This window comes from Miscanthus floridulus, chromosome 5 (genome assembly GCF_019320115.1).
Source record: "Miscanthus floridulus cultivar M001 chromosome 5, ASM1932011v1, whole genome shotgun sequence".
NCBI lineage: Eukaryota > Viridiplantae > Streptophyta > Magnoliopsida > Poales > Poaceae > Miscanthus > Miscanthus floridulus.
Genome location: NC_089584.1, coordinates 24,742,889 through 24,769,560, shown reverse-complemented (window position 1 = coordinate 24,769,560; position 26,672 = coordinate 24,742,889). Strand labels below are relative to the sequence as shown.

General features: G+C 46.2%; 1 protein-coding gene across 5 annotated transcripts in view; it reads left to right on the top strand.

The window, feature by feature from the left end:
• Positions 1 to 26,672, top strand: part of LOC136449705 (serine/threonine-protein kinase ATM) — an 81,951-nt gene that overhangs the window by 28,559 nt on the left and 26,720 nt on the right. For all 5 annotated transcript variants that reach the window (XM_066449863.1, XM_066449862.1, XM_066449864.1 and 2 more), the window contains 23 exons: positions 2,238 to 2,394; positions 3,417 to 3,463; positions 3,581 to 3,644; positions 3,818 to 3,892; positions 5,257 to 5,379; positions 5,641 to 5,826; positions 6,239 to 6,363; positions 6,456 to 6,525; positions 8,314 to 8,441; positions 15,396 to 15,537; positions 15,621 to 15,761; positions 15,872 to 15,970; positions 16,050 to 16,096; positions 19,910 to 20,108; positions 20,205 to 20,423; positions 22,545 to 22,616; positions 22,712 to 22,781; positions 23,409 to 23,517; positions 23,633 to 23,756; positions 23,844 to 23,975; positions 24,533 to 24,598; positions 25,781 to 25,828; positions 26,511 to 26,615. In XM_066449863.1, coding sequence (XP_066305960.1) covers positions 2,238 to 2,394; positions 3,417 to 3,463; positions 3,581 to 3,644; positions 3,818 to 3,892; positions 5,257 to 5,379; positions 5,641 to 5,826; positions 6,239 to 6,363; positions 6,456 to 6,525; positions 8,314 to 8,441; positions 15,396 to 15,537; positions 15,621 to 15,761; positions 15,872 to 15,970; positions 16,050 to 16,096; positions 19,910 to 20,108; positions 20,205 to 20,423; positions 22,545 to 22,616; positions 22,712 to 22,781; positions 23,409 to 23,517; positions 23,633 to 23,756; positions 23,844 to 23,975; positions 24,533 to 24,598; positions 25,781 to 25,828; positions 26,511 to 26,615 — 2,548 coding nt within the window. The remainder of the gene's footprint in view (positions 1 to 2,237; positions 2,395 to 3,416; positions 3,464 to 3,580; positions 3,645 to 3,817; positions 3,893 to 5,256; positions 5,380 to 5,640; positions 5,827 to 6,238; positions 6,364 to 6,455; positions 6,526 to 8,313; positions 8,442 to 15,395; positions 15,538 to 15,620; positions 15,762 to 15,871; positions 15,971 to 16,049; positions 16,097 to 19,909; positions 20,109 to 20,204; positions 20,424 to 22,544; positions 22,617 to 22,711; positions 22,782 to 23,408; positions 23,518 to 23,632; positions 23,757 to 23,843; positions 23,976 to 24,532; positions 24,599 to 25,780; positions 25,829 to 26,510; positions 26,616 to 26,672) is intronic.

Genomic DNA, 26,672 nt, shown 5'->3' with positions numbered 1-26,672 from the left:
GCTCTGTCCCCACTTCCGCGTTCCTGCCGTGATGCTCTTGCTAATCCGCACTGGCGTCTGGCCATGGAAGAAGAATTCACTGCCCTCCTGGACAACCACACTTGGGATCTCGTTGCTCGGCCTGCCAAGGCAAATGTGGTCACCGGGAAATGGATCTTCAAACACAAGTTTCATGCTGATGGTTCCTTGGACAGATACAAGGCTCGATGGGTCCTCCGTGGGTTCACACAACGCCCAGGAATCGATTACGATGAGACTTTCAGTCCCGTCGTCAAGCCCGCTACCGTTCGCACCGTCCTCACTCTGGCTCACTCCCGGGACTGGCCGATCCATCAACTTGATGTCAAGAACGCTTTCCTTCACGGTACTCTGTCAGAAACAGTATACTGCTCTCAGCCCACTGGTTTTGCCGATCATGCTCTTCCCGACCACGTCTGCAGGCTCAACAAGTCCCTCTACGGTTTGAAGCAGGCACCGCGAGCATGGTACAACCGGTTTGCTTCTTATTTGCTGTCTCTGGGTTTCACTGAAGCTAAGTCCGACACCTCCCTGTTCATCTATCACCGCGGCACTGAGACAGTCTATTTGCTCCTATATGTGGATGACATTGTTGTTACAGCCTCCTCTCAGCCGCTCTTATACCGGGTGATTGATGCACTGAAGAAGGAATTTGCCATGAAGGATCTGGGTTCCCTACACCATTTTCTTGGTGTAGCAGTTCAGCGACAACAAGACCTTCTATTCCTCTCACAGCGTCAGTACACTCTGGATATTCTTGCTCGCCATGGCATGAGCGACTGCAAGCCCTGTTCCACTCCTGTTGACACTTGTGCCAAAGTTTCTGCTGATGCCGGCCCTTCTGTTGCTGATCCTACAGCATATCGCAGCCTTGCGGGTGCTCTCCAGTACCTCACCTTCACCCGGCCTGACATCGCGTACGCTGTTCAACAAATCTGCCTGCACATGCATGATCCTCGGGAAGTTCATCTTGTTGCTGCCAAGCGGATTCTTCGCTACCTTCAGGGCACTATCAGTTTTGGTCTTGTCATTCCCCGCTCCGCCCCAACTCAGCTCATCGTCTACACCGACGCTGACTGGGCTGGCTGCCCTGACACCCGACGATCCACCTCTGGCTATGCTGTTTCCTCGGTGGCAGCCTCATCTCCTGGTCATCCAAACGCCAACCCACTGTTTCATGGTCAAGCGCCGAGGCCGAATACCGAGCAGTTGCCAACGGCGTCGCCGAAGCCTCCTGGCTGCGGCAGCTTCTGCAGGAACTACATCATCCTCTGGAAACTGTCTGCCTCGTCTACTGCGCCAACGTCAGCGCCGTCTACCTCTCCACCAACCCCGTTCAGCATCAGCGTACCAAGCACATGGAAATCGACCTTCACTTCGTCCGGGAACGGGTCGCTCTTGGGGCTGTCCGTGTACTTCACGTTCCCACCACGTCGTAGTTCGCCGATGTCTTCACCAAGGGCCTTCCTTCTTCTGTGTCTGGATTTTCGCTCCAGTTTGAACGTTCGTTCTAACGATGTTTCGACTGCGGGGGGGTGTTAGAGTATTTATTTCCTATCATTTATTGTATACCGGCTGCCTCTTGGGTTTCCACCCAGTGCTGCCTAGGAACTCTCCCGGCATGCTGCCTGGGATTCTCCCCCCTCTTAACTCTCTAGCTTAGTCTCTCTATATATATGTAATACTCCTGTAAACTCTTCATTAAGCAATCTAAGCCTCTTGGCCTTTATCAATTTCCTTGAATGAAATGGCAGCTTGTATTCAGGATATTTTCTTGGATCGACGATATAGAATTTTGGGTAAATCTATTGGTTTATGTCTTGGGCAGTCTGTTAGGCCTTATGGGCTGGGTCAGTAGTATGAGAGGCCCATTTGGGTTAGGGTGAAAGATAAAATTAGCCATCTTGCTTAGGAGTCGAGTAAACCTCTCTGTATAAAGAGAGGAGATGAATCAATCAAGGGAGCCAAGTAAGAGATCAATCTATTTTCATCTTCCTGTCGCTAGTTCGTAGAGCGTCATCGCTGGCCCATAACCTGCGGCCTACTGTTTAGGACCACGTCGAAGTTATCTATCCATCCAACCCCCACATCCATTACATTTATCTCCTAATTTTCTGTACAAGACTGAAGTGATAACTGATAATGGATCATACTTGTGACATTTAACTATTAGTACTCTTTAGTGCGATTGTTAGCTTAACAATGTTTGCCAATATCAGCTCAAGCATTGGTGCCAAGATGGTGAAGTTCTCAGATATTTCTCCAGTTACAGCTAGAGAAGTCTTGGCTGCTGGTCCACAATCTGTTCCCGTAATTGAAACTGCTCTCATTACGCTAGCTCATTTGGCTGTGCATAGCGAGGATGTTGAAGTTGAGGTATGTCCTTATGGTCACCCCTTGTATTGTGCAACAGAAGCACAGAACTATTTGCTAGTCTATTGTGTATAATTGATCTTTTTTCTCTGCCAACTGTTTTTGGTATGGAAGGAAGTTTTAATGTTAGTTTCAATTTTGATATATAATGTTATATTACAACAGCTAGCACCGTGTGTTGAGTTGGCTATGTGGCCTTTTTGTGTTTTGTTTTATAGGAATTCATATGCAGCATACATAAGTAATTTTATGGGAACCATGACACTAGGAGAGGTGCTGGCCAAACATTTGTATGATCTTTTCACTTTTTTGGTTCCCGTAGCAATGCATGGGCTGCCTACCAAAAGAAAAAGAATAGAGAACTTGGTTGTCAACAGTATTCAACTTTGTATAGATACTCTAGTGTCACTTAGCAAGAACCCAGTTGGATGCAAGTAAGAGAGATGCTTGCTGAACATTTGTATGCTCTTTTCAGTTTTTTCTCTCTGTGTTCTGTTTAACTCTCTTCAGTTTTTCTCTCTCTGTGTTCTGTTTAAATGGTGGGCCTGGCGCAGTGGTAATGTATCTCCACTTGTGTCCTGGAGCCTGGAGGTCTCCGGTTCGAATGAGCTTCCTTGCCAAAATAAGCAAGGGTAAGGCTTGCTAGATGTTCCCTTCCCCAGACCCCACCTTATGTGGGAGCTTTCAGCAATATGTATGCCCTTTTATCTGTTCTTCTGTTTCTCAGTGCTCTCTCAGCTGGCACTCCACTACCCCTTAGGACAACTATTGGCACCGACCTAACCCACTTTTTACTATACAACATGTTGTTTCCGGTGATTAAGTTTGAAGTGTATCTTTCCTCTTTTTGAAGACAATCTCTTGTGTGTTTCTGGTAGAATACGTGTTGTCTCTAGGTCTCACTTACATTGAATTGTTTCAGAAGTATTGGTTCAATCAGTGATTTATACTATATGCTTTGTGCAGTTTATATTTTAGTTGTTCAATCAACTGAGTTTTGTGTCCTCTGACTTCTGATGTTGCAGTGTGTGTTCATGATTTCTGCTGCTGCTGCTATAGAGCCTTCTCAGCGGTATTTTTTCACAAGCAATGAGCTATGTTTATGTTGGTGCACATAAATATTTTTTAAGATTAATAAATGGAAACTGATTTGATGCTTTATTTACTTTTATGGTTACTTCCTTTTCAGAGAATTAGCTTTTGCGTTATTTGATTCCATTTCAAAGAGGCTCGGTTATGCTTCAAGAAGCAAGGTGACTGGACACTTTTGTAGTTTATAGTGTGCACAGTTTCTGTTTGCTGCTTTTCATAGTGTGGCAAATGAGCCAACTGAATCTGAGATAATTTCTTATAATTATTGTAAAAGAGAATGATTTGCTTTGACATATTACAATTTACATATTTTGGTTACCTCTCTGGTATGCAGTATCTGGACCAAGTGATGGGCCTGATTCTTTTTCGATGGGTTGCTTGTGAGATGAATCTAGTTTCACTTGTTGAGGTAACATTTAGTTCTAATGCTTCTGATATCATCATAGATTCTCCGTCAAAGTTTCGTTCAAAAAGGATTCTCCCTCAAAAAACGAAAAATGTCGGCATGGATTCTCAATATGATTTTGAGGTTTTCTCTGTGGAGTGCTATAAATGATCCTCTTTGAGATTTGCCTAACTCAATTCATATGATGCTTTTGATTTTTTTTAAGAAAAGTGTTACCTCTGCTTTTAAGAAAGCGATAAGATTCACCAGGAATGGCTGGGGTTGCCAACTTACAAAAGCACTCAGAAACTTATCCAACAGCTATCCTATTACAATTAGATTTCACCAATATCAGACACGTCCAAGGTCGATGGGCTGAAGCCCTTCATCCAACAGAGGACGATCCGCATGATCTCTTCAACTCGATCCTTGTCCTTTGGCTTGAGCTGGATAGACCACCCTGAATGTTTGATAACTTTTAGCCAAAAAATGCTTGTTATCCATGGCCCATATGTACAGTGTAGGTCAAATCTCTAATGCCTAGCCTTTCATCTGCAAACTAGATTGCTACTTGTATTTTCTGTATTGGCTGCAGTTTGATTTAAATTGTCATACTAGGGAGTGAAAATTATGAAAACAATCAACATTCTGAAGTTTTGGAAAGACAAATCATTTTTTTGAAGTGTCCAATATTTTTTCTGTTCCTCAAAAATACGTTTCTTCACTCACCTTTTTCTGGGTGTACGTTTCCATGACCTCTGCATTGGGTGCTCTTTTTTCCTTTACTCTTAGAATAGCTGAAAAAATTTGGAATCAAAGGAACCAAACTATTTGTGCTTGATCTCATGATGTTATGTTGGAACCAGCCAAAGGATCAAACTCACGTGAGACGTGACAAACGCTAGCACTCTGACTAATATAGATGCTAATTCACTGTTCACACATGTGTACACATACGCACGCGCAGACAAGAGTAGTTGCAGCGGCACAGACCTTTTTTTTGGTTTTCTGCTAGTGACTACACACTGAAACGATGTGAAGCTAGCTAACAACTTGACATACATACTAGATCCACTAACACATGCATGTACTAACTAATCAAACTCCTAACCACCTGGCTAGCATTTTGACTCGTGTGCACATGACTAGATTACGGCCTCAATGTCAACACATCACATTTTCAGCCACATGCTCACGCAACATGTCTAACAAGACGATGTGATTAAACACATCTATCCTACACGCAAAACTCAAAACACATACAAGTCAAAATTAGTGCTGACATGTTGTCCATAAGCGACTATTTTTTTTGTTACTATATTTAAGGATTACCTTTTTTTTGTTTCTCTGTATTTAATCTGTAATGTCCAATATTGCTAATGCAACAGGTGCAAGAAATGTTTGGTTATGGATCTGCTGAGCCAAAGAACTTTGTTGAACATTGTAGTTCATGGCTTCTCCCTTTCCTCATTCTCAGGGGTGATGGTGCTGATATGAATTGGATATCGAAGGTGAATGTTTACTGTTATTCCAAAAAGACTAGTTAGTACATAATATATCATTAGTTTACATGTAGGGGTTATATAAACCTTTTAAAATGCATATCAACAGCTAAATTTCCCATCCCATCAAAGAAAAATATCAACGACTAAGTACAGCATTTCCCCCCTTCTTTATCTTGTTTCCCTGAATGCCCTTTACTACTTTTGTGTTTACAGTGCTGTCTCCATGTTCTTATCTCTCTTTTGTTTTTATATATATTTGTTTCTCAGATTTTATCTCAACCTTTGTCAATCATTATCAAGAAATACTTCGTTCCAATCTTTGGATTGTGCATTGCTGTCAGATGTGGCACAGGGCTAGAGAAGGACTTAGCTGAAACTGTCTTATGTGAATCAGTTTTGCAGCTTGGTGAAATTTCTGAGCTTGAGCGCGATGATCTCATTAAAAAACATATGGTATGCTTCCCGATTAGAGCATCTCTTAATCTGCATGTGCTTCGTGATGTTCCATTGCTATGTGATTCAAAACTATCAGCCCTATCAGTATTGTTCCATGATACGGTAGTGCTGGACTATTTTGGTAGTAAGTAGAGCAGAGATTTTTAGAATTGTTGAGGTGATTCCAGACCTGCGAATTCAGGCTTGCAATATCTTTACAGCTGTAGCTAATAAGATAACATTATTCTATCTGTTGACGTCGGCCAACACCAAAAATTATTTACTTAGAATGCATGATGTTTGTGCTACTACTAATTGTGTTCAACGCCTATGTATTGTCATTTCCCAGTTTCATTCTTGCTTATGATATATGATTATGTAAAGCTGTTTCAACTTTGGCTCCTTATTGTACTCATTCTTCTATTTATAGGTTGCGATCGTTGCTTTTTTGCTCTCTGTTTCATCATCTGCTCATGGGCCACAAATTCCATATTTTTCCAAGGAGAATGTTGCACTTTCAGTCAGAATGGTTGTTGATGGATTTGTGGACACAATGTATATCCTCATTCATTTGCCCTATGCGTTCTAATGCTTACATTATAATGCAATTGTTATTCCAGTATCATGACTGAGTTTTGACGTTTCAGGGATGATAATTTGGCTGATACAGTTGTTATTGATAAAATTAATATATTCCGTGCTGACAGAGTATTTAAGGTATTCTGTTTGTCTCATGATTGTCTTTTTTATGAATTCAAAATCTGCAAAGGATAATGGATTTGTCTAGCCCCCATGTTTTCTTTGAGGTCACTGTCTACTTGTCTAGTCCCTAGCTGCTGCGATGCCTTTATCTTTGTTGGTATGGATCAGGGTTCCAAATACCAGCAGGACTGGAGAATGCAGTTATTGAGTTGTGAAAGTGGTAAAATATGATAATACTATTAATACCGGGTTTCAGATCCCAGTTTGCAAGAAGAAAAAAAACCGTGCTGTGCTTCACCCAAAAAATAGTGGCAGCGTGTGGACCTGTGGCAACCTTGCTGCTGTTCCTGGGTGTAGTGGCAGTGATCGCCACCCAGATTATGGTGCCGACCAATAGGGTGAGCCCAGGGTTCGGGGGTTTCGTTGGCTGGTTTGACTTAGTGCAAAGCTGTGGGGGCAGTCTTTCATTCACTGGTCAAGTTTTTAGTGTGCACTGGAAAACCAGCAGGTTGTTAGTTGTTAGGAATAATAGAGGCTGAATTGGATGATAATATTGAGGCCCAATAGGACTATATAGAGTCGTGAGAGACACAAGAGGGAAACCCTAGACTAGGAGATTACACTAATACTCTTGACTATTATACCTTAACACCCCCTGTATAATGTTTTGCACTATTTTATATCTCTAGTGTTAATTTATTATTAAATTTGCTAAGCTATCAAAATTCCACCACGTGCTAAGCTATCAAAATAATGATGAAACATTTAAGATGTGTTTATTTCTAACATAAAGTATGATGTCCTATATAACCTCACAATATTTGAAAGCAAAACTCAAACTTCTATGCTTAGAAACAAAAATAGCAAATCTTGTTAATCGCTGAATTGAACCAACTCAAATAGTCGGGGGTAGTAAATTGAAAGTTTGAAACAAACATTAGTTTAGGGGGTTATCTGGACATAGGACAAACTTGAGGGGAGTAATTTGTACTTTTTCCTTAAATAACCGTCCAAAAGTTTATGCCATATATACATGTTCCCAGGAGCAAAGCTCAGTGTAGGGCTACATCGGCCATGGCTTCCCTGCCCTTTGTGATTCACCATTACTTTTCTGATTTGTGAGCTTGTTAGACTTGAGAAAATCACACTGCATGTTCCCAGATATCTCCATGCACAAACTGAGGATTCTTTTGCAGTATCCTATGTGTGCTTTAAATTTATTCTTCTAGTAAAGAAAGATGATATGGAATTTGTCATCTAGGATATATCATACTTTGATGATAAACTAGTAACAATTCAGGGAAAAAAGCAAACAATATTTCAACATCAAACTTAGAATACACTACATCAATAGGAAATCCATTTGTATGTTTGTTTAAATAATAAGTTGCGTATTCATCATTATCCAATTTGTGGTGATACTTATGGTTTGATTACATAGAGATCGTTATCCAATTTGTTTTTGCCGGATCGAGACGACAGTCTTGAAAACTGTACTTCTGGTTTGATTACATTGCGATTAGAATAATTACATATTTTGTCCGTTGTTAGAAAATGATTTTCCCTGAATATTTTTTAGCTTTTATTGGTAGTGGGCATAGGGTGTTCGCTTTTCTATCTCATTTCTCTCTCTTCACAACCAGTGTTGCAATAGCACGAAGATGGTCTTCTTTATGTGCAAACAAATAATATGTTTTTGCGTATAAACTAAAATGAGCACGACTTTGATCTATAATGTACACAATCTTGTAGCGTGTGGTGTGGTTGTGACCAAGTTCCATGTGTCCTCTTAATCTCTTGCAGTTCCTGTTGTCAATACATCAGCAAGTTGCAGATGCTAGCCACCCCAGGCACATGGGTCATCGTCTTTGTGCGATTGAGGTTTTAATAGATGTACTTGGACACAGGGTGGTTCTTGAGAGCACTTGCTTGTGAGTGTTTTTCTTTCTATTTCCTGTTTTATTGTTTTGCCACTTGATTGTAAGATATCTGTGGGTTTGGACAATACTAACATTCATGCAATTACCTGGGCAAAAAAACATGTAGATACTATTCTGACAAAAGAGTCAACAACTGCAGCACCCCCTTGCTTTACAGTACTGTAGCAATTACTTGATGTTATTTCTGATAAAAGAAGCAAGGAGGTGCATGCATTGAGCATGAGCTCTGCCTAGCAATAATGTAAATTTTAAAACTACAAATATGTGTCATCCAAACCCCTCCTTGCTTTACAATACCTAAGTATTTTGTATGACCGTGGTATGCTTGAAATGTCCAAAAACACTTTGTTTTCGAACAGGGCCTTAGGGCGCGTTTGGATTTGTTGGCAGCTTGCCTCACCTCACCTTTCTGGGCAAGGCTAACCTTGCCAGTGGAGGCGAGCCGAATTGGCTCGCTTGCTCGAGCAAGGATAAAGCTGGAAATCGAAGGTAACGAGGCAAGCTAGCTGTGCAACCAAATGCTTTTTTGCTTCTTAGTTCACGCTGAGCGAGGCAAGGCTGGTGCTCACCTGAGATCCAAACATGCCCTTAGTGTTTTCTGAGGACAAATAGTAATCCAAACATGCCCTTGGTTTTGCATTCATTTATAACTTCTTTGTGGGAGCCAGTGCCATCCTATGAGCTTTTTCTCAAACACGCATGAGAGCTGCGTATCATTATATTAAGAAGAAAAAAGGGGTAAGAACCCTTACAGTGATGGATAAGTCTCATGTGTGGCTGGTCTTTGTGGGGCTATGATGTTCACATGGTCATGGTCCTTGTGGCTGTTTTTCTGTTTTTAGGACAGCATCTTAGACTAGAGGACAGCATCTTAGAGGACAGCATCTTAGACTAGAGGACAGCATCTTAGCTAGGACAGCATATTAGCATCTTAGACTAGCATCTTGGCATATGCTTGGCTGGCTAGCAGCCTATAAATATGTAACCCCAACCCCTTGGGTTGGTATGGCATTTGTGTGAGCTTGTGTGAGAAATAGACAAGAAAATTGCCCCAACTCCTAGTGTCATCCTCTCTCGATGAGAGTAAGAATTCTCCTACTACCAAGAGTGAGAATTCAGCGACTAACAACTGGTATCAGAGCCGTATTATCCTGTAGCCTGAGCATCTCTTGCTCATCTTCTCTCCCAGCCCCACAACAGCCCCAGCTGTTGGCAGCAGCAGCTCCTCCGGCCGCTCCTGTTCACTCCTCTCCCAGCTCGTCTGAAGCAGCCCTCTCCCCACGCAGCAGCCCCCCGGTAGCGCATCATGTCCGCAGGGCAGTCTCAGCGCTCGGTCGCCTCGAGCACGCGGCGTCGGCAGGAGGCCGAACTTGCCGCGGCAGAGGAATGCGAGCGAGCGGCGGCAGAGACCGCTGCGGCGGCGGCAAGGGCGTCGAGGCTAGCAGCGGCGGAGCTGGCAGCAGCCAGAGCGGAGGCGGAAGCAGCGGCGGCGGCGAATGCAGCGCGTGCGGCGGCGGCGGAGGTCGAGGCTCTGCGCGGCAGCATCGGCAGCTCCATTTCCGCTGACGACACCGCCGACGCGGACCTCGAGCTGCTAGAGAGGGAGGCAGCGCGAGCGCGGGCGGCGCAGTGGACAGCCGCGCACGTCCACGAGCGTGGCGGCAGCCCAGACAGGCGTGGACGCGCTGGCGGCGCTCCTGGAGGAGGCGCGCACGGCGGTGGCGCTCCTGGGGCAGCCGCGCACGCCCACGAGCGCGGCGGCAGCCCAGACAGGCGCGGACGCGCCGGTGGCGCTCCTGGAGGAGGCGCGCACGGCAACGGTGGCGGACGGGTCGATGGAGAGCGCGGCCTTCACAGGCAGCGTGGCTCTCTCTCCCCGGATCGGTACCGTGGTTACCACGGGCTCCAGGCCGTTGTCAGGGACGTCGGTCCCGGCGGTGGGTGGCCTACCCTCACCAAGACCAACTACGTCGAGTGGGCTGCGGTGATGAGGGTAAAGCTCCAGGTGCGGCACATGTGGGAGGCAGTCCGGTATGGCGACGTCGACTACGACCTAGATCGACGGGCGCTGGATGCTCTCATCGCTGCAGTCCCGCCCGAGATGCAGTTCTCGCTTACCAGCAAGCGGACTGCCAAGGAGGCTTGGGACGCCATCGCTGCGGCACGCATCGGCAGCGACCGCGCCCGCAAGTCCACACTGCAGGCACTTCGCAAGGAGTGGGAGAACCTGGCCTTCAAGCCAGGTGAGGACGTTGATGACTTTGCTCTCCGTCTCAACACTCTGTTGCAGAAGATGGTGCAGTTCGGCGACGACACTTACGGCGAGGAGAGAGCTGTCGAAAAGCTCTTCCGCTGCGTCCCCGAGAAGTACAAGCAGATGGCTCGCTCGATCGAGTCTCTGCTGGATCTCTCCACGATGTCGATCGAGGAGGCGATAGGTCGCCTCAAGGTCGTCGACAGCGATGAGCCACAGTCCCTCTCGGGGCCCATCACCACTGGCGGGAAGCTCCTCCTCACTCGGGAGCAGTGGCTTGCCAGCCAAGGTGACCGGAGGAAGGGGGAGCCTTCTTCCGCGACAGGCGGCCGCAAGCGTGGCAAGCCACGCAAGGCGCGCAGAGACGCCCAGGCCGGGGCGCGAGGACGTGCCGAGGGTGATGCCCGCGGAGGCGCCCAGGGCGGCGCCGCCGGTAGGCACAAGCCGGCACGAGACGACGCCTGCCGCAACTGCGGCCAGCTTGGCCATTGGGCCAAGGACTGTCGACAGCCACGACGCGGCCAGGCCCACGTCGCACAGGCGGAGGAGGAGGAGCCGGCTCTGTTCATGGCACATGCCAGCATCGAGCTACCTCCAGCGGCACCGGCCGCGGCGGCTCTCCTCCACCTTGACGAGCCAAAAGCACACGCCCTCCTCGGCGACAGCTCCGGCAACGACAAGACTGACGGGTGGTGCCTCGACACCGGCGCCACCCATCACATGACCGGTCGACGGGAGTTCTTCACCGAGCTTGACTCTAGCGTCCGAGGCTCCGTCAAGTTTGGGGATGCCTCCGGCGTGGAGATCAAGGGCGTCGGCTCCATCATCTTCACCGCCGTGTCTGGTGAGCACAGGCTGCTCACCGGAGTCTACTACATCCCCGCGTTGAGGAACTCCATCATCAGCTTGGGACAGCTGGATGAGAACGGTTCGCGCGTGGTGGTTGAGGACGGAGTCATGAGGATTTGGGATCGTCGTCGTCGCCTTCTTGCCAAGGTATCCAGAAGCGCAAATCGACTCTACGTCCTTAACGTGCAGGTGGCACAACCCCTCTGTCTCGCTGCTCGTCGGGACGACGAGGCGTGGCAGTGGCACGAGCGTTTCGGGCATCTTCACTTTGAGGCCCTGAAGCGGCTCAGTGCCACGGAGATGGTGCGAGGCCTGCCGTGCCTCGACCATGTGGAGCAGCTCTGCGACGTCTGCGTGTTGACGAAGCAGAGGCGACTCCCCTTTCCCCAGCAGGCGAGCTTTCGAGCCAAGGAGAGGCTTGAGCTCGTGCACGGGGACTTGTGTGGCCCGGTGACACCGGCCACACCGGGAGGACGACGCTACTTCCTGCTGCTCGTCGACGACCTCTCCCGCTACATGTGGGTGATGGTCCTCGGCAGCAAGGGAGAGGCTGCGGACGCCATCAGACGCGCGCAGGCTTCTGCGGAGGCGGAGTGCGGCCGCAAGCTGCGCGTGCTGCGCACCGACAACGGCGGCGAATTCACGGCGGCTGAATTCGCGTCGTACTGCGCTGACGAGGGCATTCAGCGCCACTACTCCGCGCCGTACAGCCCGCAGCAGAACGGCGTCGTCGAGCGGCGCAACCAGACGGTTGTGGGGATGGCTCGGGCCCTCCTCAAGCAGAGGGGGATGCCGGCTGTCTTCTGGGGAGAGGCGGTGGTGACGGCCGTCTACATCCTCAACCGCTCGCCTACCAAGGCGCTCGACGGCAGGACGCCGTACGAGGCTTGGCATGGGCGCAAGCCGGCGGTCTCCCACTTGCGGGTCTTCGGCTGCCTCGCGTTCGCCAAGGAGCTTGGCCACATCAGCAAGCTCGACGACAGGAGCACTCCGGGAGTGTTCATCGGCTACGCGGAGGGCTCGAAGGCCTACCGCATCCTCGACCCGAAGACACAGCGTGTGCGCACGGCGCGCGACGTTGTGTTCGACGAAGGGCGAGGATGGGCGTGGGACAAGGCGGTGGACGATGGCTCGGCTCCGACTTACGACGACTTCACTGTCGAGTACGTCCACTTCGAGGGAGCTGGGGGAGTAGGCAGCTCTTCTTCGGCGAGCGCGTCTACCCCAGTCCCCGAGCCTCCACCAACCCCGGCGCCTGCTACTCCGACAGCTCCACGCTCTCCAGCCAGGACCTCGGCTGCGATGAGTTCTTCGCCGGCTTCACCACAGCCGGCAACGCCACGCACTCCAGCACCGACAGGCACCTCTCCGGGCACGTCTACTCCAACACCAGCTCGTGTCGAGCATAGCCCGGTTGAGCTCGCTACTCCGCTCTCTCACGACGAGGAGCGCATCGACGCGTACCACGACGGCGAGCCGTTGCGGTACCGTACGATGGAGAACCTTCTCGGCGACCAGTTGGTGCCGGGACTGGTGCCTCATGACCTGGAGGACCTGGAGGCGCAGTTGCACCTTGCGTGTGACGACGGCGAGCCTCGGTCGTTCGCAGAGGCCGAGAGACACGCGGCATGGCGCGCCGCGATGCAGTTGGAGATGGATGCGGTTGAGAAGAACCGCACCTGGGAGCTTGCTGACCTTCCTCGTGGTCATCGCGCGATCACCCTTAAGTGGGTGTACAAGCTGAAGAGGGATGAAGCCGGTGCCATCGTCAAGCACAAGGCTCGCTTGGTGGCACGAGGTTTCGTGCATCAGGAGGGGGTCGACTTCGACGACGCCTTTGCTCCCGTGGCACGGATGGAGTCCGTGCGACTCCTCCTTGCGCTAGCTGCCCAGGAGGGCTGGCGTGTTCATCACATGGACGTCAAGTCGGCGTTCCTTAACGGCGACTTGAAGGAGGAGGTCTACGTGCACCAGCCGCCGGGATTTGCGATCCCCGGCAAGGAGGGCAAGGTGCTCCGCCTGCGCAAGGCCCTCTATGGCTTGCGACAGGCACCGAGGGCGTGGAATGTCAAGCTGGATTCCACGCTAAAGGGGATGGGCTTCGAGCAAAGCCCGCACGAGGCGGCCATCTACCGACGGGGCAATGGAGGTAATGCCCTGTTGGTGGGTGTCTACGTCGACGACTTGGTGATCACCGGCACCAAGGATGCGGAGGTGGCGGCATTCAAGGAAGAGATGAAGGCCACCTTCCAGATGAGTGACCTGGGGCCTCTCTCCTTCTACCTGGGAATCGAGGTACACCAGGATGACTCTGGGATCACGCTTCGACAGACCGCCTACGCCAAGCGCGTCGTTGAGCTAGCTGGGCTCACCGACTGCAACCCAGCTCTCACTCCGATGGAGGAGAGGCTGAAGCTGAGCCGCGACAGCACGACGGAGGAGGTGGACGCTACGCAGTACCGGCGTCTTGTGGGGAGCCTTCGCTACCTCGCCCACACACGGCCGGACTTGGCATTCTCCGTCGGCTACGTTAGTCGGTTCATGCAGCGACCGACGACGGAGCACCAGCAGGCTGTGAAGAGGATCATCCGCTACGTTGCGGGGACTCTCGACCACGGCCTCTACTACCCGAGGTGCCCTGGGGCGGCACACTTCGTCGGGTACAGCGATAGCGACCACGCCGGCGACATCGACACCAGCAAGAGCACGAGCGGGATCCTCTTCTTCCTCGGCAAGTGCCTCGTTAGCTGGCAGTCGGTCAAGCAGCAGGTGGTGGCCCTGTCCAGCTGCGAGGCCGAGTACATAGCGGCCTCCACCGCTTCGACTCAGGCGCTCTGGCTCGCTCGACTGCTTGGTGATCTCCTCGGCAGAGACACTAGAGCGGTGGAGCTCAGGGTGGACAGCAAGTCCGCTCTGGCCCTGGCAAAGAACCCCGTGTTCCACGAACGCAGCAAGCACATCCGGGTGAGGTACCACTTCATCCGAAGCTGTTTGGAGGAAGGGAGCATCAAGGCGAGCTACATCAACACCAAGGACCAGCTTGCGGACCTGCTCACCAAGCCCCTTGGGAGGATCAAGTTCCTTGAGCTCTGCTCCAGGACCGGGATGGTTCAACTCTCCCACAAGACGACGCACAAGACTTAGGGGGAGAATGATGGATAAGTCTCATGTGTGGCTGGTCTTTGTGGGGCTATGATGTTCACATGGTCATGGTCCTTGTGGCTGTTTTTCTGTTTTTAGGACAGCATCTTAGACTAGAGGACAGCATCCTAGAGGACAGCATCTTAGACTAGAGGACAGCATCTTAGCTAGGACAGCATATTAGCATCTTAGATTAGCATCTTGGCATATGCTTGGCTGGCTAGCAGCCTATAAATATGTAACCCCAACCCCTTGGGTTGGTATGGCATTTGTGTGAGCTTGTGTGAGAAATAGACAAGAAAATTGCCCCAACTCCTAGTGTCATCCTCTCTCGATGAGAGTAAGAATTCTCCTACTACCAAGAGTGAGAATTCAGCGACTAACATACAGCATCCAAACCAACACGCCCAATTTTACTCTAGTACAGGAAAAGATCACCTGTTAAGAACATAGCTTTAGTTTATTCACTGAGTAATATTTATTTATTTTAATAAAAATAAAAAGCGACGGCAAGATTTATGATCTATGGATTTTTGGAATATGTGCAAAAGCACCTCCCTTTATAAGACAATGTACTCATAAGTGCAGTTGTTAATTGTTATGTTATATTGACATCATAACAACATGTTAAGAGCTTTTTGTGTGTTTATCCTCTCTTATATTAATCTGAACATTTGACATATTGTGTGTTTCTACTGCAGCTATATTATTTCTATAGTGGGGAACTATATCCAGCAAAAACCACTGCAAGGCCAGTGCTGTAATATTTTGTCTAAATTGTTGGCTGCTTTTGATGGAAACACCTCTGCTGAAACCCTGGAAGTGCTTGGCAGGCAGCTTCAGGTGGATTTTACAAACAGTAATCCGAAAAAACAATTGTTTAATGAACTTCTGTTTACTCAGCACTTCCAACTGAACTGTCACAGGTAGTAGTTCCAAAATTAGTTATTTCCTGCCTAATCAATGAGAAAGAAGAAAAAAGTGGTACTGAAGATTCATCAAGAGTTCTTTCTTTACTCCGTCAATTGACAGTGGAGGCTGATCCTCTGCTTTATGATTACATAAGAGTATGCTTCATCTTCTCTACATATATAATTGCGTAGTTCTTACTGGTATCTGTGTGTTATTCTTATGGGTAATTCCTGTTTGGTTTATTTTGTTTTGAATGGTCTTACAGGAGTTAGAACCACTTCCTGATCTTGATTGCTTGAAAGATGTACAGGAGTTTCATGCTTCACTTTCTGCCTCGTATTCTTCAAGAGATCAGTTCTTAAAGGTTCTTATTTTTCCAATTCCTTCCTTTCATTTTTTTACTTATGTTCATTATGAGCTGACTCATCACTTTTGACTTCCAGTTTGTTAATAAGGCTCCTTATTTGCCACCGGAACTATTTTTGTTGAGGTAATATTTCCTTGGTATAATTTCATCAATACCATCATTTGATACCACCAGTCTGTGTCTGTGAAATGTAGGGGTCTGGTTCTGCATGTAGCGCGTTGTACATGTGGTGTCTGGTTCTACATGTAGCATGTTGTGTGGTATTTTCATCCATACCACCATTTCAATGCACCTTTTTTTCCTCAAACACGTAAGAGAGCCGCATATCATTATATTAAGAAAGACGCTGGGGTTTAGAAACCCCGTACAAAAAACACACGCCCACTCCTAGGACAACTCAAGAACAGACACGCCTGGTGATACAGAATAGACCAACCCGACCAAAAAAAGTAAAGCTCCTGAGTCCACAGGGGTGAGGAGATAAGAAACACCTCAAGCCCCAGCCGAACTCCTAAGTCTCATCCAGTGTTTTTGAGGCGTCGCCTAGTCGTCGCCTAGGCGTCGCCTAGGCGACAAGGCGTGGTCGAGGTCCTGGGCGTCGGGGTCGCCACGACCTCAGCGTGTATGGCGTCCGCCTCATAGGATTAGGCGTCGCCTAGGCGCGAATGGCGTCGGACGGACGCCAACCACCGCGCCGCGGACGCCGGATGCCGGTCGTAGGGGAAGGGCGCCAAAAAGAGCGCGGCGCCGCGGGGAATCGACCGCACGCCCGCGGGAAACGTCAGACGCGCGGGAAATCGACCGCGCGTGCGCCTCTTCGGGTGGGAATCGAGTGCGGGCGAGGGGAGAGGAAGAAAGAAGGCGGCGGACGAACCTCGACCTCCGCTGGGCGCTCGTGTCCACCGGCCGGCCGCCTCTGCCGCGGAGCCGGCCTGCATCTTCCTCCGTCGGGTCCCCTTCCTCCTGCACCTGGTATGCCCCCCCGCCTCCACTCTGCTTTTCCGCCTGGTATGCCCCCCCCGCCTCCACTCTGCTTTGTCGAGGACGCGTCGTCGGAGGACGGCGAAGAGGAGCAGTTGCTGGTGGGGGTGGACGACGACGTGGCAGCAGCTGTAGCAGCGGAGGCGGGCTTCTTGGCGCCCTTCTTCTTGGACGCACGCGGTTCCGAAGGTGCCGAGCCAGAGGCGGGTCCGGTTCCGCGGGAGGCGGATCTCCGCCACCCACTTGCCCCAGTGCCGCTGCCGCACTCTTCTGTCTGCTCTGCTTTGCTTGTACTGCTGCTCTATACTCTCTGCTTTGCCTCCTCAAGCTCTGCTCTGAATCCCTCTGCTCTGCTCTGTTCTGTCTGCTCTGAATATGGCGTGTGCTCTGCTTTCCCAAACATAAGGCTCTTGCTTTCTTTTATGTAGCATCCAGCAACATGGCAACATGTATGTGCTGCACAAGTATATAAAATTCTAGCTTACAACGCCTTACCAATGTGTGTATGGCGTCGCCTAGGCGTCCGCCATAGACGCCTAGGCGTTGTGAAGGGGGTCGGGCGCCGCGCCTCGCCGCGGCGCCTCAAAAACACTCTCATCTCTTCTACTCTGTCATTGGTTTGAGCCCACCAATCATCAAAGGAAGTGGCATCAGGCTGGCGTTGAAAAATATTACAATCAGTTGTTCCTCTGCCCACAAAGCCTGCGTGATGTGGAATTTTAGAGGCCCAACCTTTCGGTGAGATGAGATGCCTTCCAATTGTGAGGGTGACTCACACGTTCCAGGCTACTGACCAAGAGGTTCCAATAGCCTAGCAACCGCTGAACCAACCCTTGAGATGTTATCAGCCTAGCCAAAACCAAGCTGACCTGACCACTAGGGTCTGTTCCTGCAAGAAATGGAAGAAAACCAGCAAGAACAAGGTGCAAGCAATCTGAAATTGCAAGTATGCAGTGAAAAATTAAGATGGGGCTTTGAGTAGAGGTTGGTCTGTTGGTCTAACCGACACAAGAGACAACACAAGCAGTAGTTTCCAAAGGAACTGAACTGAACTAAAACAAACCCCAACTCTTACATATGGAGGTACCCCTCCTTTTATAGCCAAAATGGCTGCTGCTACAGTGCATGCTACTACAATGTACCGGCAACAGCTAATTCTATTACTACTGTTAATATGAAGGCTGTTCCATGAATCTGGACAGCTAACAAGTAACAAACAAATAGTTTAGCCTACTATACTCTAGCTGGCTGCAAGTGGTGACTGCCTGTGGACAGCCACAAATACAGCACAAAATATCAGCTCAAATATCTTTATCTTCAACACCAAGGTTCCTGATTAGGAGCACATTTCGATCTCTTCTTGTGTAAAATTTGTGAATTGCTGGCCTAGCTTCAGGTGGTGGAATGGATGGTACTATAGCTGTAGGTGGTGTGGTTGTATCTGTAGAAGTGATATCCTCATCACTGCGTATTTCATTACCTGTTGATTTCCTCCTTGTGAGATGTATAGCTGACATAATTTTATCATGAAAGACACACGCACACAAAAGTAAACAGGCACACCCTTAGGTCCTATTTGGATGTTTTGAAATTTTATACACCTGTAAATGCAATACAACTGTAATTTGTTGTGCACAAGAAAACCCTTGGAATACAAATGGCATTTACAATCTTAGAAAATGCTGTTTGGGTAAAGAATGATCGGCGGAGCTAAGGACCACATCAAGGTCGACGAAGTGAGCAAATTTGGACTAGAGCGTGCTTACTTGATTGGCAGACAAGGACTGGAAATGTGAATTCGACGCCAGCGGCGCATCGTCTGGCTTCTTTGATGCGTCTGGCTTCTTCTGCCCTGGTGGACGAGACCGCGTTGGTGGATGTGTCGTCGGACGAGACCGCGCTGGTGGACGTGCTCCTGAACAAGCTCCACGGGGAGATGCTGGAGCAGCAGCACAGCGTTCCTAACCGCGCACGCCACTGTTCCTCAACATTGTGCCGCCGCTGGAGGAGCACTCGCTGGATGTGCTGCTGCTCATCTTGTCCAACCTCGTCGATGTGCTCACTCACGTGTCGTGGAGCTGTCGGGGTTCCCGGCCAGCCGCGTCATAAGGTCCGGCACCAACCTTGACTCGTCCAGGCTTCGGTTCCTCCTCGCTGGGCACCTCGACGTCAACGCCCAGCGGTCCAGAATGCATCTACTACTCCTCGGCGCAACGCCACTACCGCAGATTCGCACGCCATCACTGGAAATTTGCTCGCCGTCTTTGTGGATCCATCCTTTGTTGTAATTGATTCACTCCCCAGTGCCATAGATGGGATCTCCGTGTTGTCGCTGCTCGATGACGACCGATGACTCACGAGCGGAAGACTGCCCGATACCTGTCGTTTTTGTTTCCAGGCGTTGGCAGGCGATTTTTTTTTCCGGTTGTTTTGCCCCAAATCAGGTGTAATATTAGTAGCCTCACCGGTCATCCAAACAGCAAATTCCAGTTTGAGATGAAAAAATATCCAGACTTGTAATTTACCAGGGTTTTGGACTGATTACCAGTCTTCCAAACAGGCCCTTAACATACAAGCAAAATGACCCAACTTTAACTCACATTCAGCTGCAGGGCAAGGAGGTAATTGATACCTTTGCTTTAGCCACTCAAATCTTAGTGGTAGAACAAATTCTAAATAAATGTTTGGACCCACCTTGAAACTGTACTAATCACGTGTCCTCCCAAAACCTGGTCCATAAAGCGCTTCTCACATTCTTAAATGAACCCATAAGATAGCGTTTTTTTGTTTCCAAACAAAGTCCCCAAAATTGTGACCTCCATTTCTTCTTTTCCCATATAACACCAATGCAAAATATGTTAGCCTAGACCCTTATGATATTGTATTATTATTATTTTTATTTTCCAAACATGTTTCCTATTGTTCTAACACTTCTTTCATTTCTTATACTTTCAGTCTTCGTGCATATCACAAAAAGTTATTATTGGGAGAAATCATCCGTAGAAGTGACCTATCTGTGGCTGATGCAGACATGGTTAGCTGCTGGCCTAGCGACCCAGATGTCATTTCTGCTGTATGGGCTCTTGTTGACCTTTGTAGCTCATCATCTATAGCAAATGAAGCCTCTTCGGTGCTTGCTGATTTTATCTCTAGGGTGTGTTTTCAGCCTTAATCCTTTCTGATGCTACAGTATGTTGGTGATGTACATTTTTTTCATCTCAGTCAGTTGATTTCTATAATGCTAGCGCAGGCTGGTATATCTGATGCACATCAAGTAGTATTCCGTCTGCCAACTCCTACCGAAAATTATCCTTTACAACTACATACTGGTTCTGCTTCCAAGGAGGATAAATTATCCACAGACTATGGTATTTCTGATGATGTTTTGGTTGGGCTTCTGAAACTCTTGAAGACTTATTTATCTGATGAATCTGTTGAAATAATAGATGCTGCTTCACAAACACTGAGGGTATGTTATTAAATTGCGCACTCGTTAATTGCTGGGCACAGTTCTGATAGTACATATTCTAATGTTCATATTTAGCTCGTCATCAATGTTGTCACAGCATTTCTGGCCTTTATACCGAAACTCTTTTGAGATACGCCTTTTTCCTGCTTGCGCACACAAAGAAGTATCTAATCATATTTGTGATATTGATGTGCATCAAAACCTAGTCATTCTGTCAGCCAAAATTAGCTTCCTAGAATGTGACATTGTAGGTACATAAATCATCTTGTGCTCAACCTATACTATGCGACTTTTGTGTAATTTTGAGTTTCTTTTTTACACTTTAAACAGTTCATTCGATGTCTCATGTCTGTAATAAATGTTTGATCTACGATTTTCTAAGCATGTGATCTTGCAAGAGTACACCAATGCTGCATTGTTTGTAGGGATATTTAATCAGATTTCAAGGCTGGGTTTTTGTGCTGCCACTGAGGCCAATGATTAATAAGATTAATTTATTCTTTCTTGTTTGAATCAAAAGGGTACATTGGACATTTGGACTACACTTACATAGACTTGATCTGTCTCAAGGACTAGTTCTTCTAACTTGACATCAACTTTAGTGATATAAAATACAACAACAACAACAAAGCCTTTAAGTCCCAAACAAGTTGGGGTAGGCTAGAGTTGAAACCCATCAGAAGCAATCAAGGTTCAGGCACGTGAATAGCTGTCTTCCAAGCACTCCTATCTAAGGCTAAGTCTTTGGGTATATTCCATCCTTTCAAGTCTCCTTTTATTGCCTCTACCCAAGTCAACTTCGGTCTTCCTCTGCCTCTCTTCACGTTACTATCCTGGCTTAGGATTCCACTACGCACCGGTGCCTCTGGAGGTCTCCGTTGCACATGTCCAAACCATCTCAACCGGTGTTGGACAAGCTTTTCTTCAATTGGCGCTACCCCTAATCTATCACGTATATCATCGTTCCGAACTCGATCCCTTCTTGTATGACCGCAAATCCAACGCAACATACGCATTTCCGCGACACTTAGCTGTTGAACATGTCGTCTTTTCGTAGGCCAACATTTTGCACCATACAACATAGCAGGTCTAATCGCCGTCCTATAAAACTTGCCTTTTAGCTTCTGTGGTACCCTTTTGTCACATAGGACTTTAGTGATATAAAATAAATCTAAAAAAAAAACTTTAGTGATATAATTCTTTGATTTCTTCCCTAATCTACTATGCTTGAAACCTATCCTATGAAACCTGTTCATAATGTTGTTCTGTTTAAAATTCTGTGTGCCAAGATGTTGCATGCATTGTTTATCCTGCTGTATGTTGATCTGCTGCTCCCTGTTATTTCTCCTCCTTTGGTAATGCTGATTCTATTTAGGAAACCACTACAGGAGAAATAAAGTGAACCAGCAGCTGAATAATTATCATTCATCAACTTATCCTAACATCCTAGCCTTCAACCCTCAATTCTTGTTTTAATTGCAGAGATGAATTTTTTTGGATACTCACCGCTTGAAAATATAGATGAAGGGTGTCCAATTCCTCTCTGTCCTGTTATATCATTCCATTAGTGAGCCTCATGGGCCATATGGGCCTATATTAGATGGGCCTTCGAATACTTAACACCCCCTTTCAAACTCAAGGTGGAAGTGGAGGATCTGAAGCGTTTAGTTTGATCAAGTGAAGCCGATGATGCTCTTGAGTCTGTGCTTTAGTGAAAAAATCAGCTAACTGCAACTCAAAAGGCACATACTGGTGACAATGAGACTGAGTAAAGAAGGCATCCACACCAATATGTTTGGTAACCTTGGATTAGAGAGTCTGATATCATTCCATTTGTGGAAATGACTATATATAGGAGCCTCATGGGCCATATGGGCCTATATTAGACGGGCCTTCATATACTTAACATGTCCTTTTGTAGACGGAGCAGAATTTTTTGAATACCCACACTTGAAAGAAAAGGGATAAGAACCCTTAACAAAGCCACACACCCATACCACTTACATTTCATATTTATTTTAAAATTTTATAAATTGCTGGAAGAATGGATTTGATTTTAGTTCTTGGAGGCATCAATACTTTGTACTGTGATTCCTATTAATATATTTTTTCCTCAAACAGGGTATTCTATCAACATCAAGGGGGCTCAATGCTCTGCAGTTTCTTGATTCTCTTGATAGGTCTTTACTCATGGTATCCATGAATCGCTGCATCTCATGTGTTTTGTTCTGATAACCACATTCATTTTTGTGATACTGTTCTCTGCTCCGAAATTAATGCACCTGCAGGTTCATTCGAGAGGTGTAAACATTCAGATAGTTGAACAGACTATATCTCAAATGGAACAGTGTGCTGGTGGTGAGCATACATTTGGTTTTCTGTATTAGTTGAACAGACTATATCGCTCCAAAATATTTTTTTTATTCATGGCACTACAGAATGTACCCTCCTTAATGGATGTTTTGAGGACCTATGCCACACGTACCAGAATATAATATTCAACCATATATTGAATTTGGCAGTTGTTCACAATGTCTTGTAAAGAGCAGTTTTGGCTAATTTCTATTTAAGTCAGTGTAAAATACATCCACTAAAGTTGGTTATAGATTGCATGAGAAGTTTACAATCAGAAAAAAACTTGTGATTTTTTACTTTTTTACTAATATACATAGGTGATAGAATACTTGTAATCGAGGTATTCTAAATCTGACTATTGCTACAGAGGCCAAATTTCGCAGGCTATTCATTTGTACCGTAGAATACCGAAGAACAAGAAGTCCCCATTTGCCTAGTCATATGTGGTGCTCTATAATCTGCTGAAATTGATTCTTGATACTTTGTATTGGCATAACTTAATTTATTACATCTATAAACATTATTAGAATCATGAAAACTGAGCACTCTGCTAGGTGGACAAAATATGTGTTATCATGCCATTTACTGCAAATTAGGTTAAATGCAGTTTGTTGAACTTTGGTTCTGTAGTTTCACTTGAAGATGCAGATGTGTGGCAAACTGATGGTCGAACTTACAAGCAATGGCTGTGCACCCTAGTGAGCTCACTTATTTGTCACTGTGATGACGTCATCTTGAGGTATCATTTTCAGCTTAAGAAAACGATTGTAACACTTACCAAGCTTAAATATGATAGTACTATTCAATACAACTGTAACATCTGTCACTGCTTGACATTGGTATTCTTCTTATAGACTCTGTAGGAGTCTTGTTTTTCTCAAAGTTAAGGCTGCTGAGCTTTTGCTTGCAAGTACTCTTGTGAACATTGCTGGCAATGTTGATTCTAATGCTGCCATCTGCAGATTAATTTCAACAAAGGTTTGTAGGATTCCGAAATTATTCAATACTTTACAGTTGCAATCTAGGGTTAGTCTCAGTGATTTGATTATATTCAATGTGCTGTAGGTTGAGAAAATAATTTTTTCTGACTCCAATCATTCACTGAAGTCAATCCATCTGTTTCTGGATGCACTGAATGTCATTAGATCTTTTTATGTTGCTGAAAAAGCCAGTACTTTCCCTTCTAATACTCTCAAGGTATGTTATTACTATTGTTTTCTATTGAAGTGACACGACGTGTTGCATATAGTGTTTCATGTTGAAGTAGTCGTTGAAGTGATCCATTTCTTATACCGTAACCAATTGGAAAACAGGTAGACTCATTGAATACTTAATCACTGCCCGTGTTGACCTGTATCAACTAGACTTGTTGCTTATATTACTTACACCTTTAAGCCAAGGAGGCTTGATGGACCACTGTTACTCTTCACACGAAACTTTATCTGTCCTCAAAATGTCCTGTTCATGATTACCTGAAATGTGATAGCGTGCACTATTCAGTGACCAATTTTGAGTTTTGGTTAATTTTGGACAACCTCTATTGATTCTATTTTCTAGTGATCCTCTCTGCTAGGAAAGGGGCATATGTTTCCTTTTTTGCATTAGCCAGTATCCAGAAAGTATTGGTGATGTTATTGTCAGCTACCACTACCTTAGTCTAAATGTCTATTATATAATTTGGCCTCAACAATATTATCCATTTGAGATACTTATTCATATGTATCTCACCTTTGACCTACCATTTGAACTATCAGGATGGTAGATCTGCTAGATCAAAAAGTCGATCACCGGCGACAACCCCATCATCATCATGGAAGAGGGTACTTGTTCTTTGTCCTTTTTCCCTAGTAATGAGCATGGCACATTTATTTGGGATATCTGAGCATGTTGCTGTCAATTGTGATATGCAATATTATATTCGTGGAAAGAATTATGTTGTCTGGCTGCTGCAAGCTTGTAGACATACTATCATCCTGTCGTGTTATTTCTTTTGGGTATTGTTCGATGTGTCTGCTTTTATTTTCATCGAACATTCAGGAAAGCTGTGTATTATTGCATTAGGAGATTCTATGTGTCTATCACATTAGCGTTCATCACCTAGAGAGAACAGTCTTATTAGACCTAGTTTTATACATTTATAAAGCTAAACCCAGCTCATGGTGGGATGTGCCACATAAATTGATGCATAACTCTGTGAATCAGAGGAAATCATGCGTGTGGGTGTGTTATGTTTGGGGTTCCTTATCCCCATGTACTCCTTTCTTAATGAAATGATACACTACACAGCTCTCATGCATATTTGAGAAATAAAAAAGAAATCATGGGTCAGAAAGAAAGGGAGATAAAATGACACGTCACACGTGTTGGCAATGAAGAGGTAGGATGCAGTACACATGCATGCAGGAATTTTAGAGTTGTTAAGGCTGCTCTTGCATTGCATTCTTGCGCACACCACACACACAGTTGTATACCTGCCTAGGTATGGTGTATGTCACCTCCTACTGTAGCTATATCATCTACCAACTACTCCGCACTCCACTATTCCTTACTGCATACTATTGCTGACCATTGCTTGTAAAACAAAAGAGCAAGGTGCTATCCTTCCTATATGACAGCAGCAGCCACTACTAGTACTCATGAAAAATGATTGAATACAGGGATTACTTGTCTATCAACACAGTGATTAGGGTCTAAGCCTCCAGATGCTTAAGATGAAGCCTCATCAGTTTAATTTATGATCGCTCCTGGGTGTGACAACATAGGAGTAGCTATTTGCTATAAATGTGTTTGATGTTTCTTGTTTTAACAGTACATCACTTTATTGCAGTCCTACTCATATATGCATCAGTGCATGTACTGTATTCCTGTACTGTATTCCTGTGTTAGTGGACAGATGTGAACTTCTCTTTATACCTTAGAAATTCTGGGGTACTGTGTCTTGATATTAGATAAGGAGAATTTCTGCATCCAATGTCTCTTTTTTTAACATGTTTATTCTCTAGGTATACTGGCTTTCTGTTGATTATCTTGTTGCTGCCAGAGCTGCTAGTGTAAGTGTGCCACCTTTTCTGCTGTTATGTATTATTTTTATCTGCGTGCTCATTATGCTGTTTGTTTCTTTTGATTATATGCCGTCCTCTATATAGATTATAGTTCTCCAGATGTCTATTTAGCTTTCATTCAATTTGTTTCTGAAACCAGGGTCCAAGGTAATTTCCTATTCGATTTATAATCTTATGCCTTGATTAATGGAACCAGAATGCTGTTTGTATGAATCCTGGGACTCTCTCTCTTGAGTGTTTATCACAAACACACACTAGCTTTTCTCTGATAGACATTCACACAAGTAGTTTTTGTTCCATGTGGCCACTCTAGCCCTCATCGTTTTCTCATCACATATATATAGCTGATACAGGGCTATACAATTGCCAATGATATCCTCCTAATCGATCCTCATTCTTCTCTTTAACTACAAGCTCTTTTATGTTACTCTTGTTTTCTCCCCTTAATATAATGATGCGCAGCTCTCCTGCGCGTTTGAAAAAAAGATATTGCATGTGAAGCTTCTTGCTTTCGTGACGATTTTTATGTGAAGCTCATCATCTGTGGTCTGCAAGGCTGCGGTCTGCAAGGCTGCAGCCTTCAGCAATAGCAAAATGCTTGCCCTTTAAGCTTTTACACATAAAATATTTTATTGACTCCCATCTAAATAGACATACTGTTTCTTCACAGCGATGCTCATGTGACTTTGCCGTGCTAATGTATGTTGAGCTTTGGTGTGAGGAACAATTCAATAGGCTGGCATTAGGACCTCCAGAGTTTTCCCACGAAGAGTCGGTCTGCACTCTTCTTCAATTTTTTTTTTCTTTAGATTTGTTTATGTGTTTAATTTAG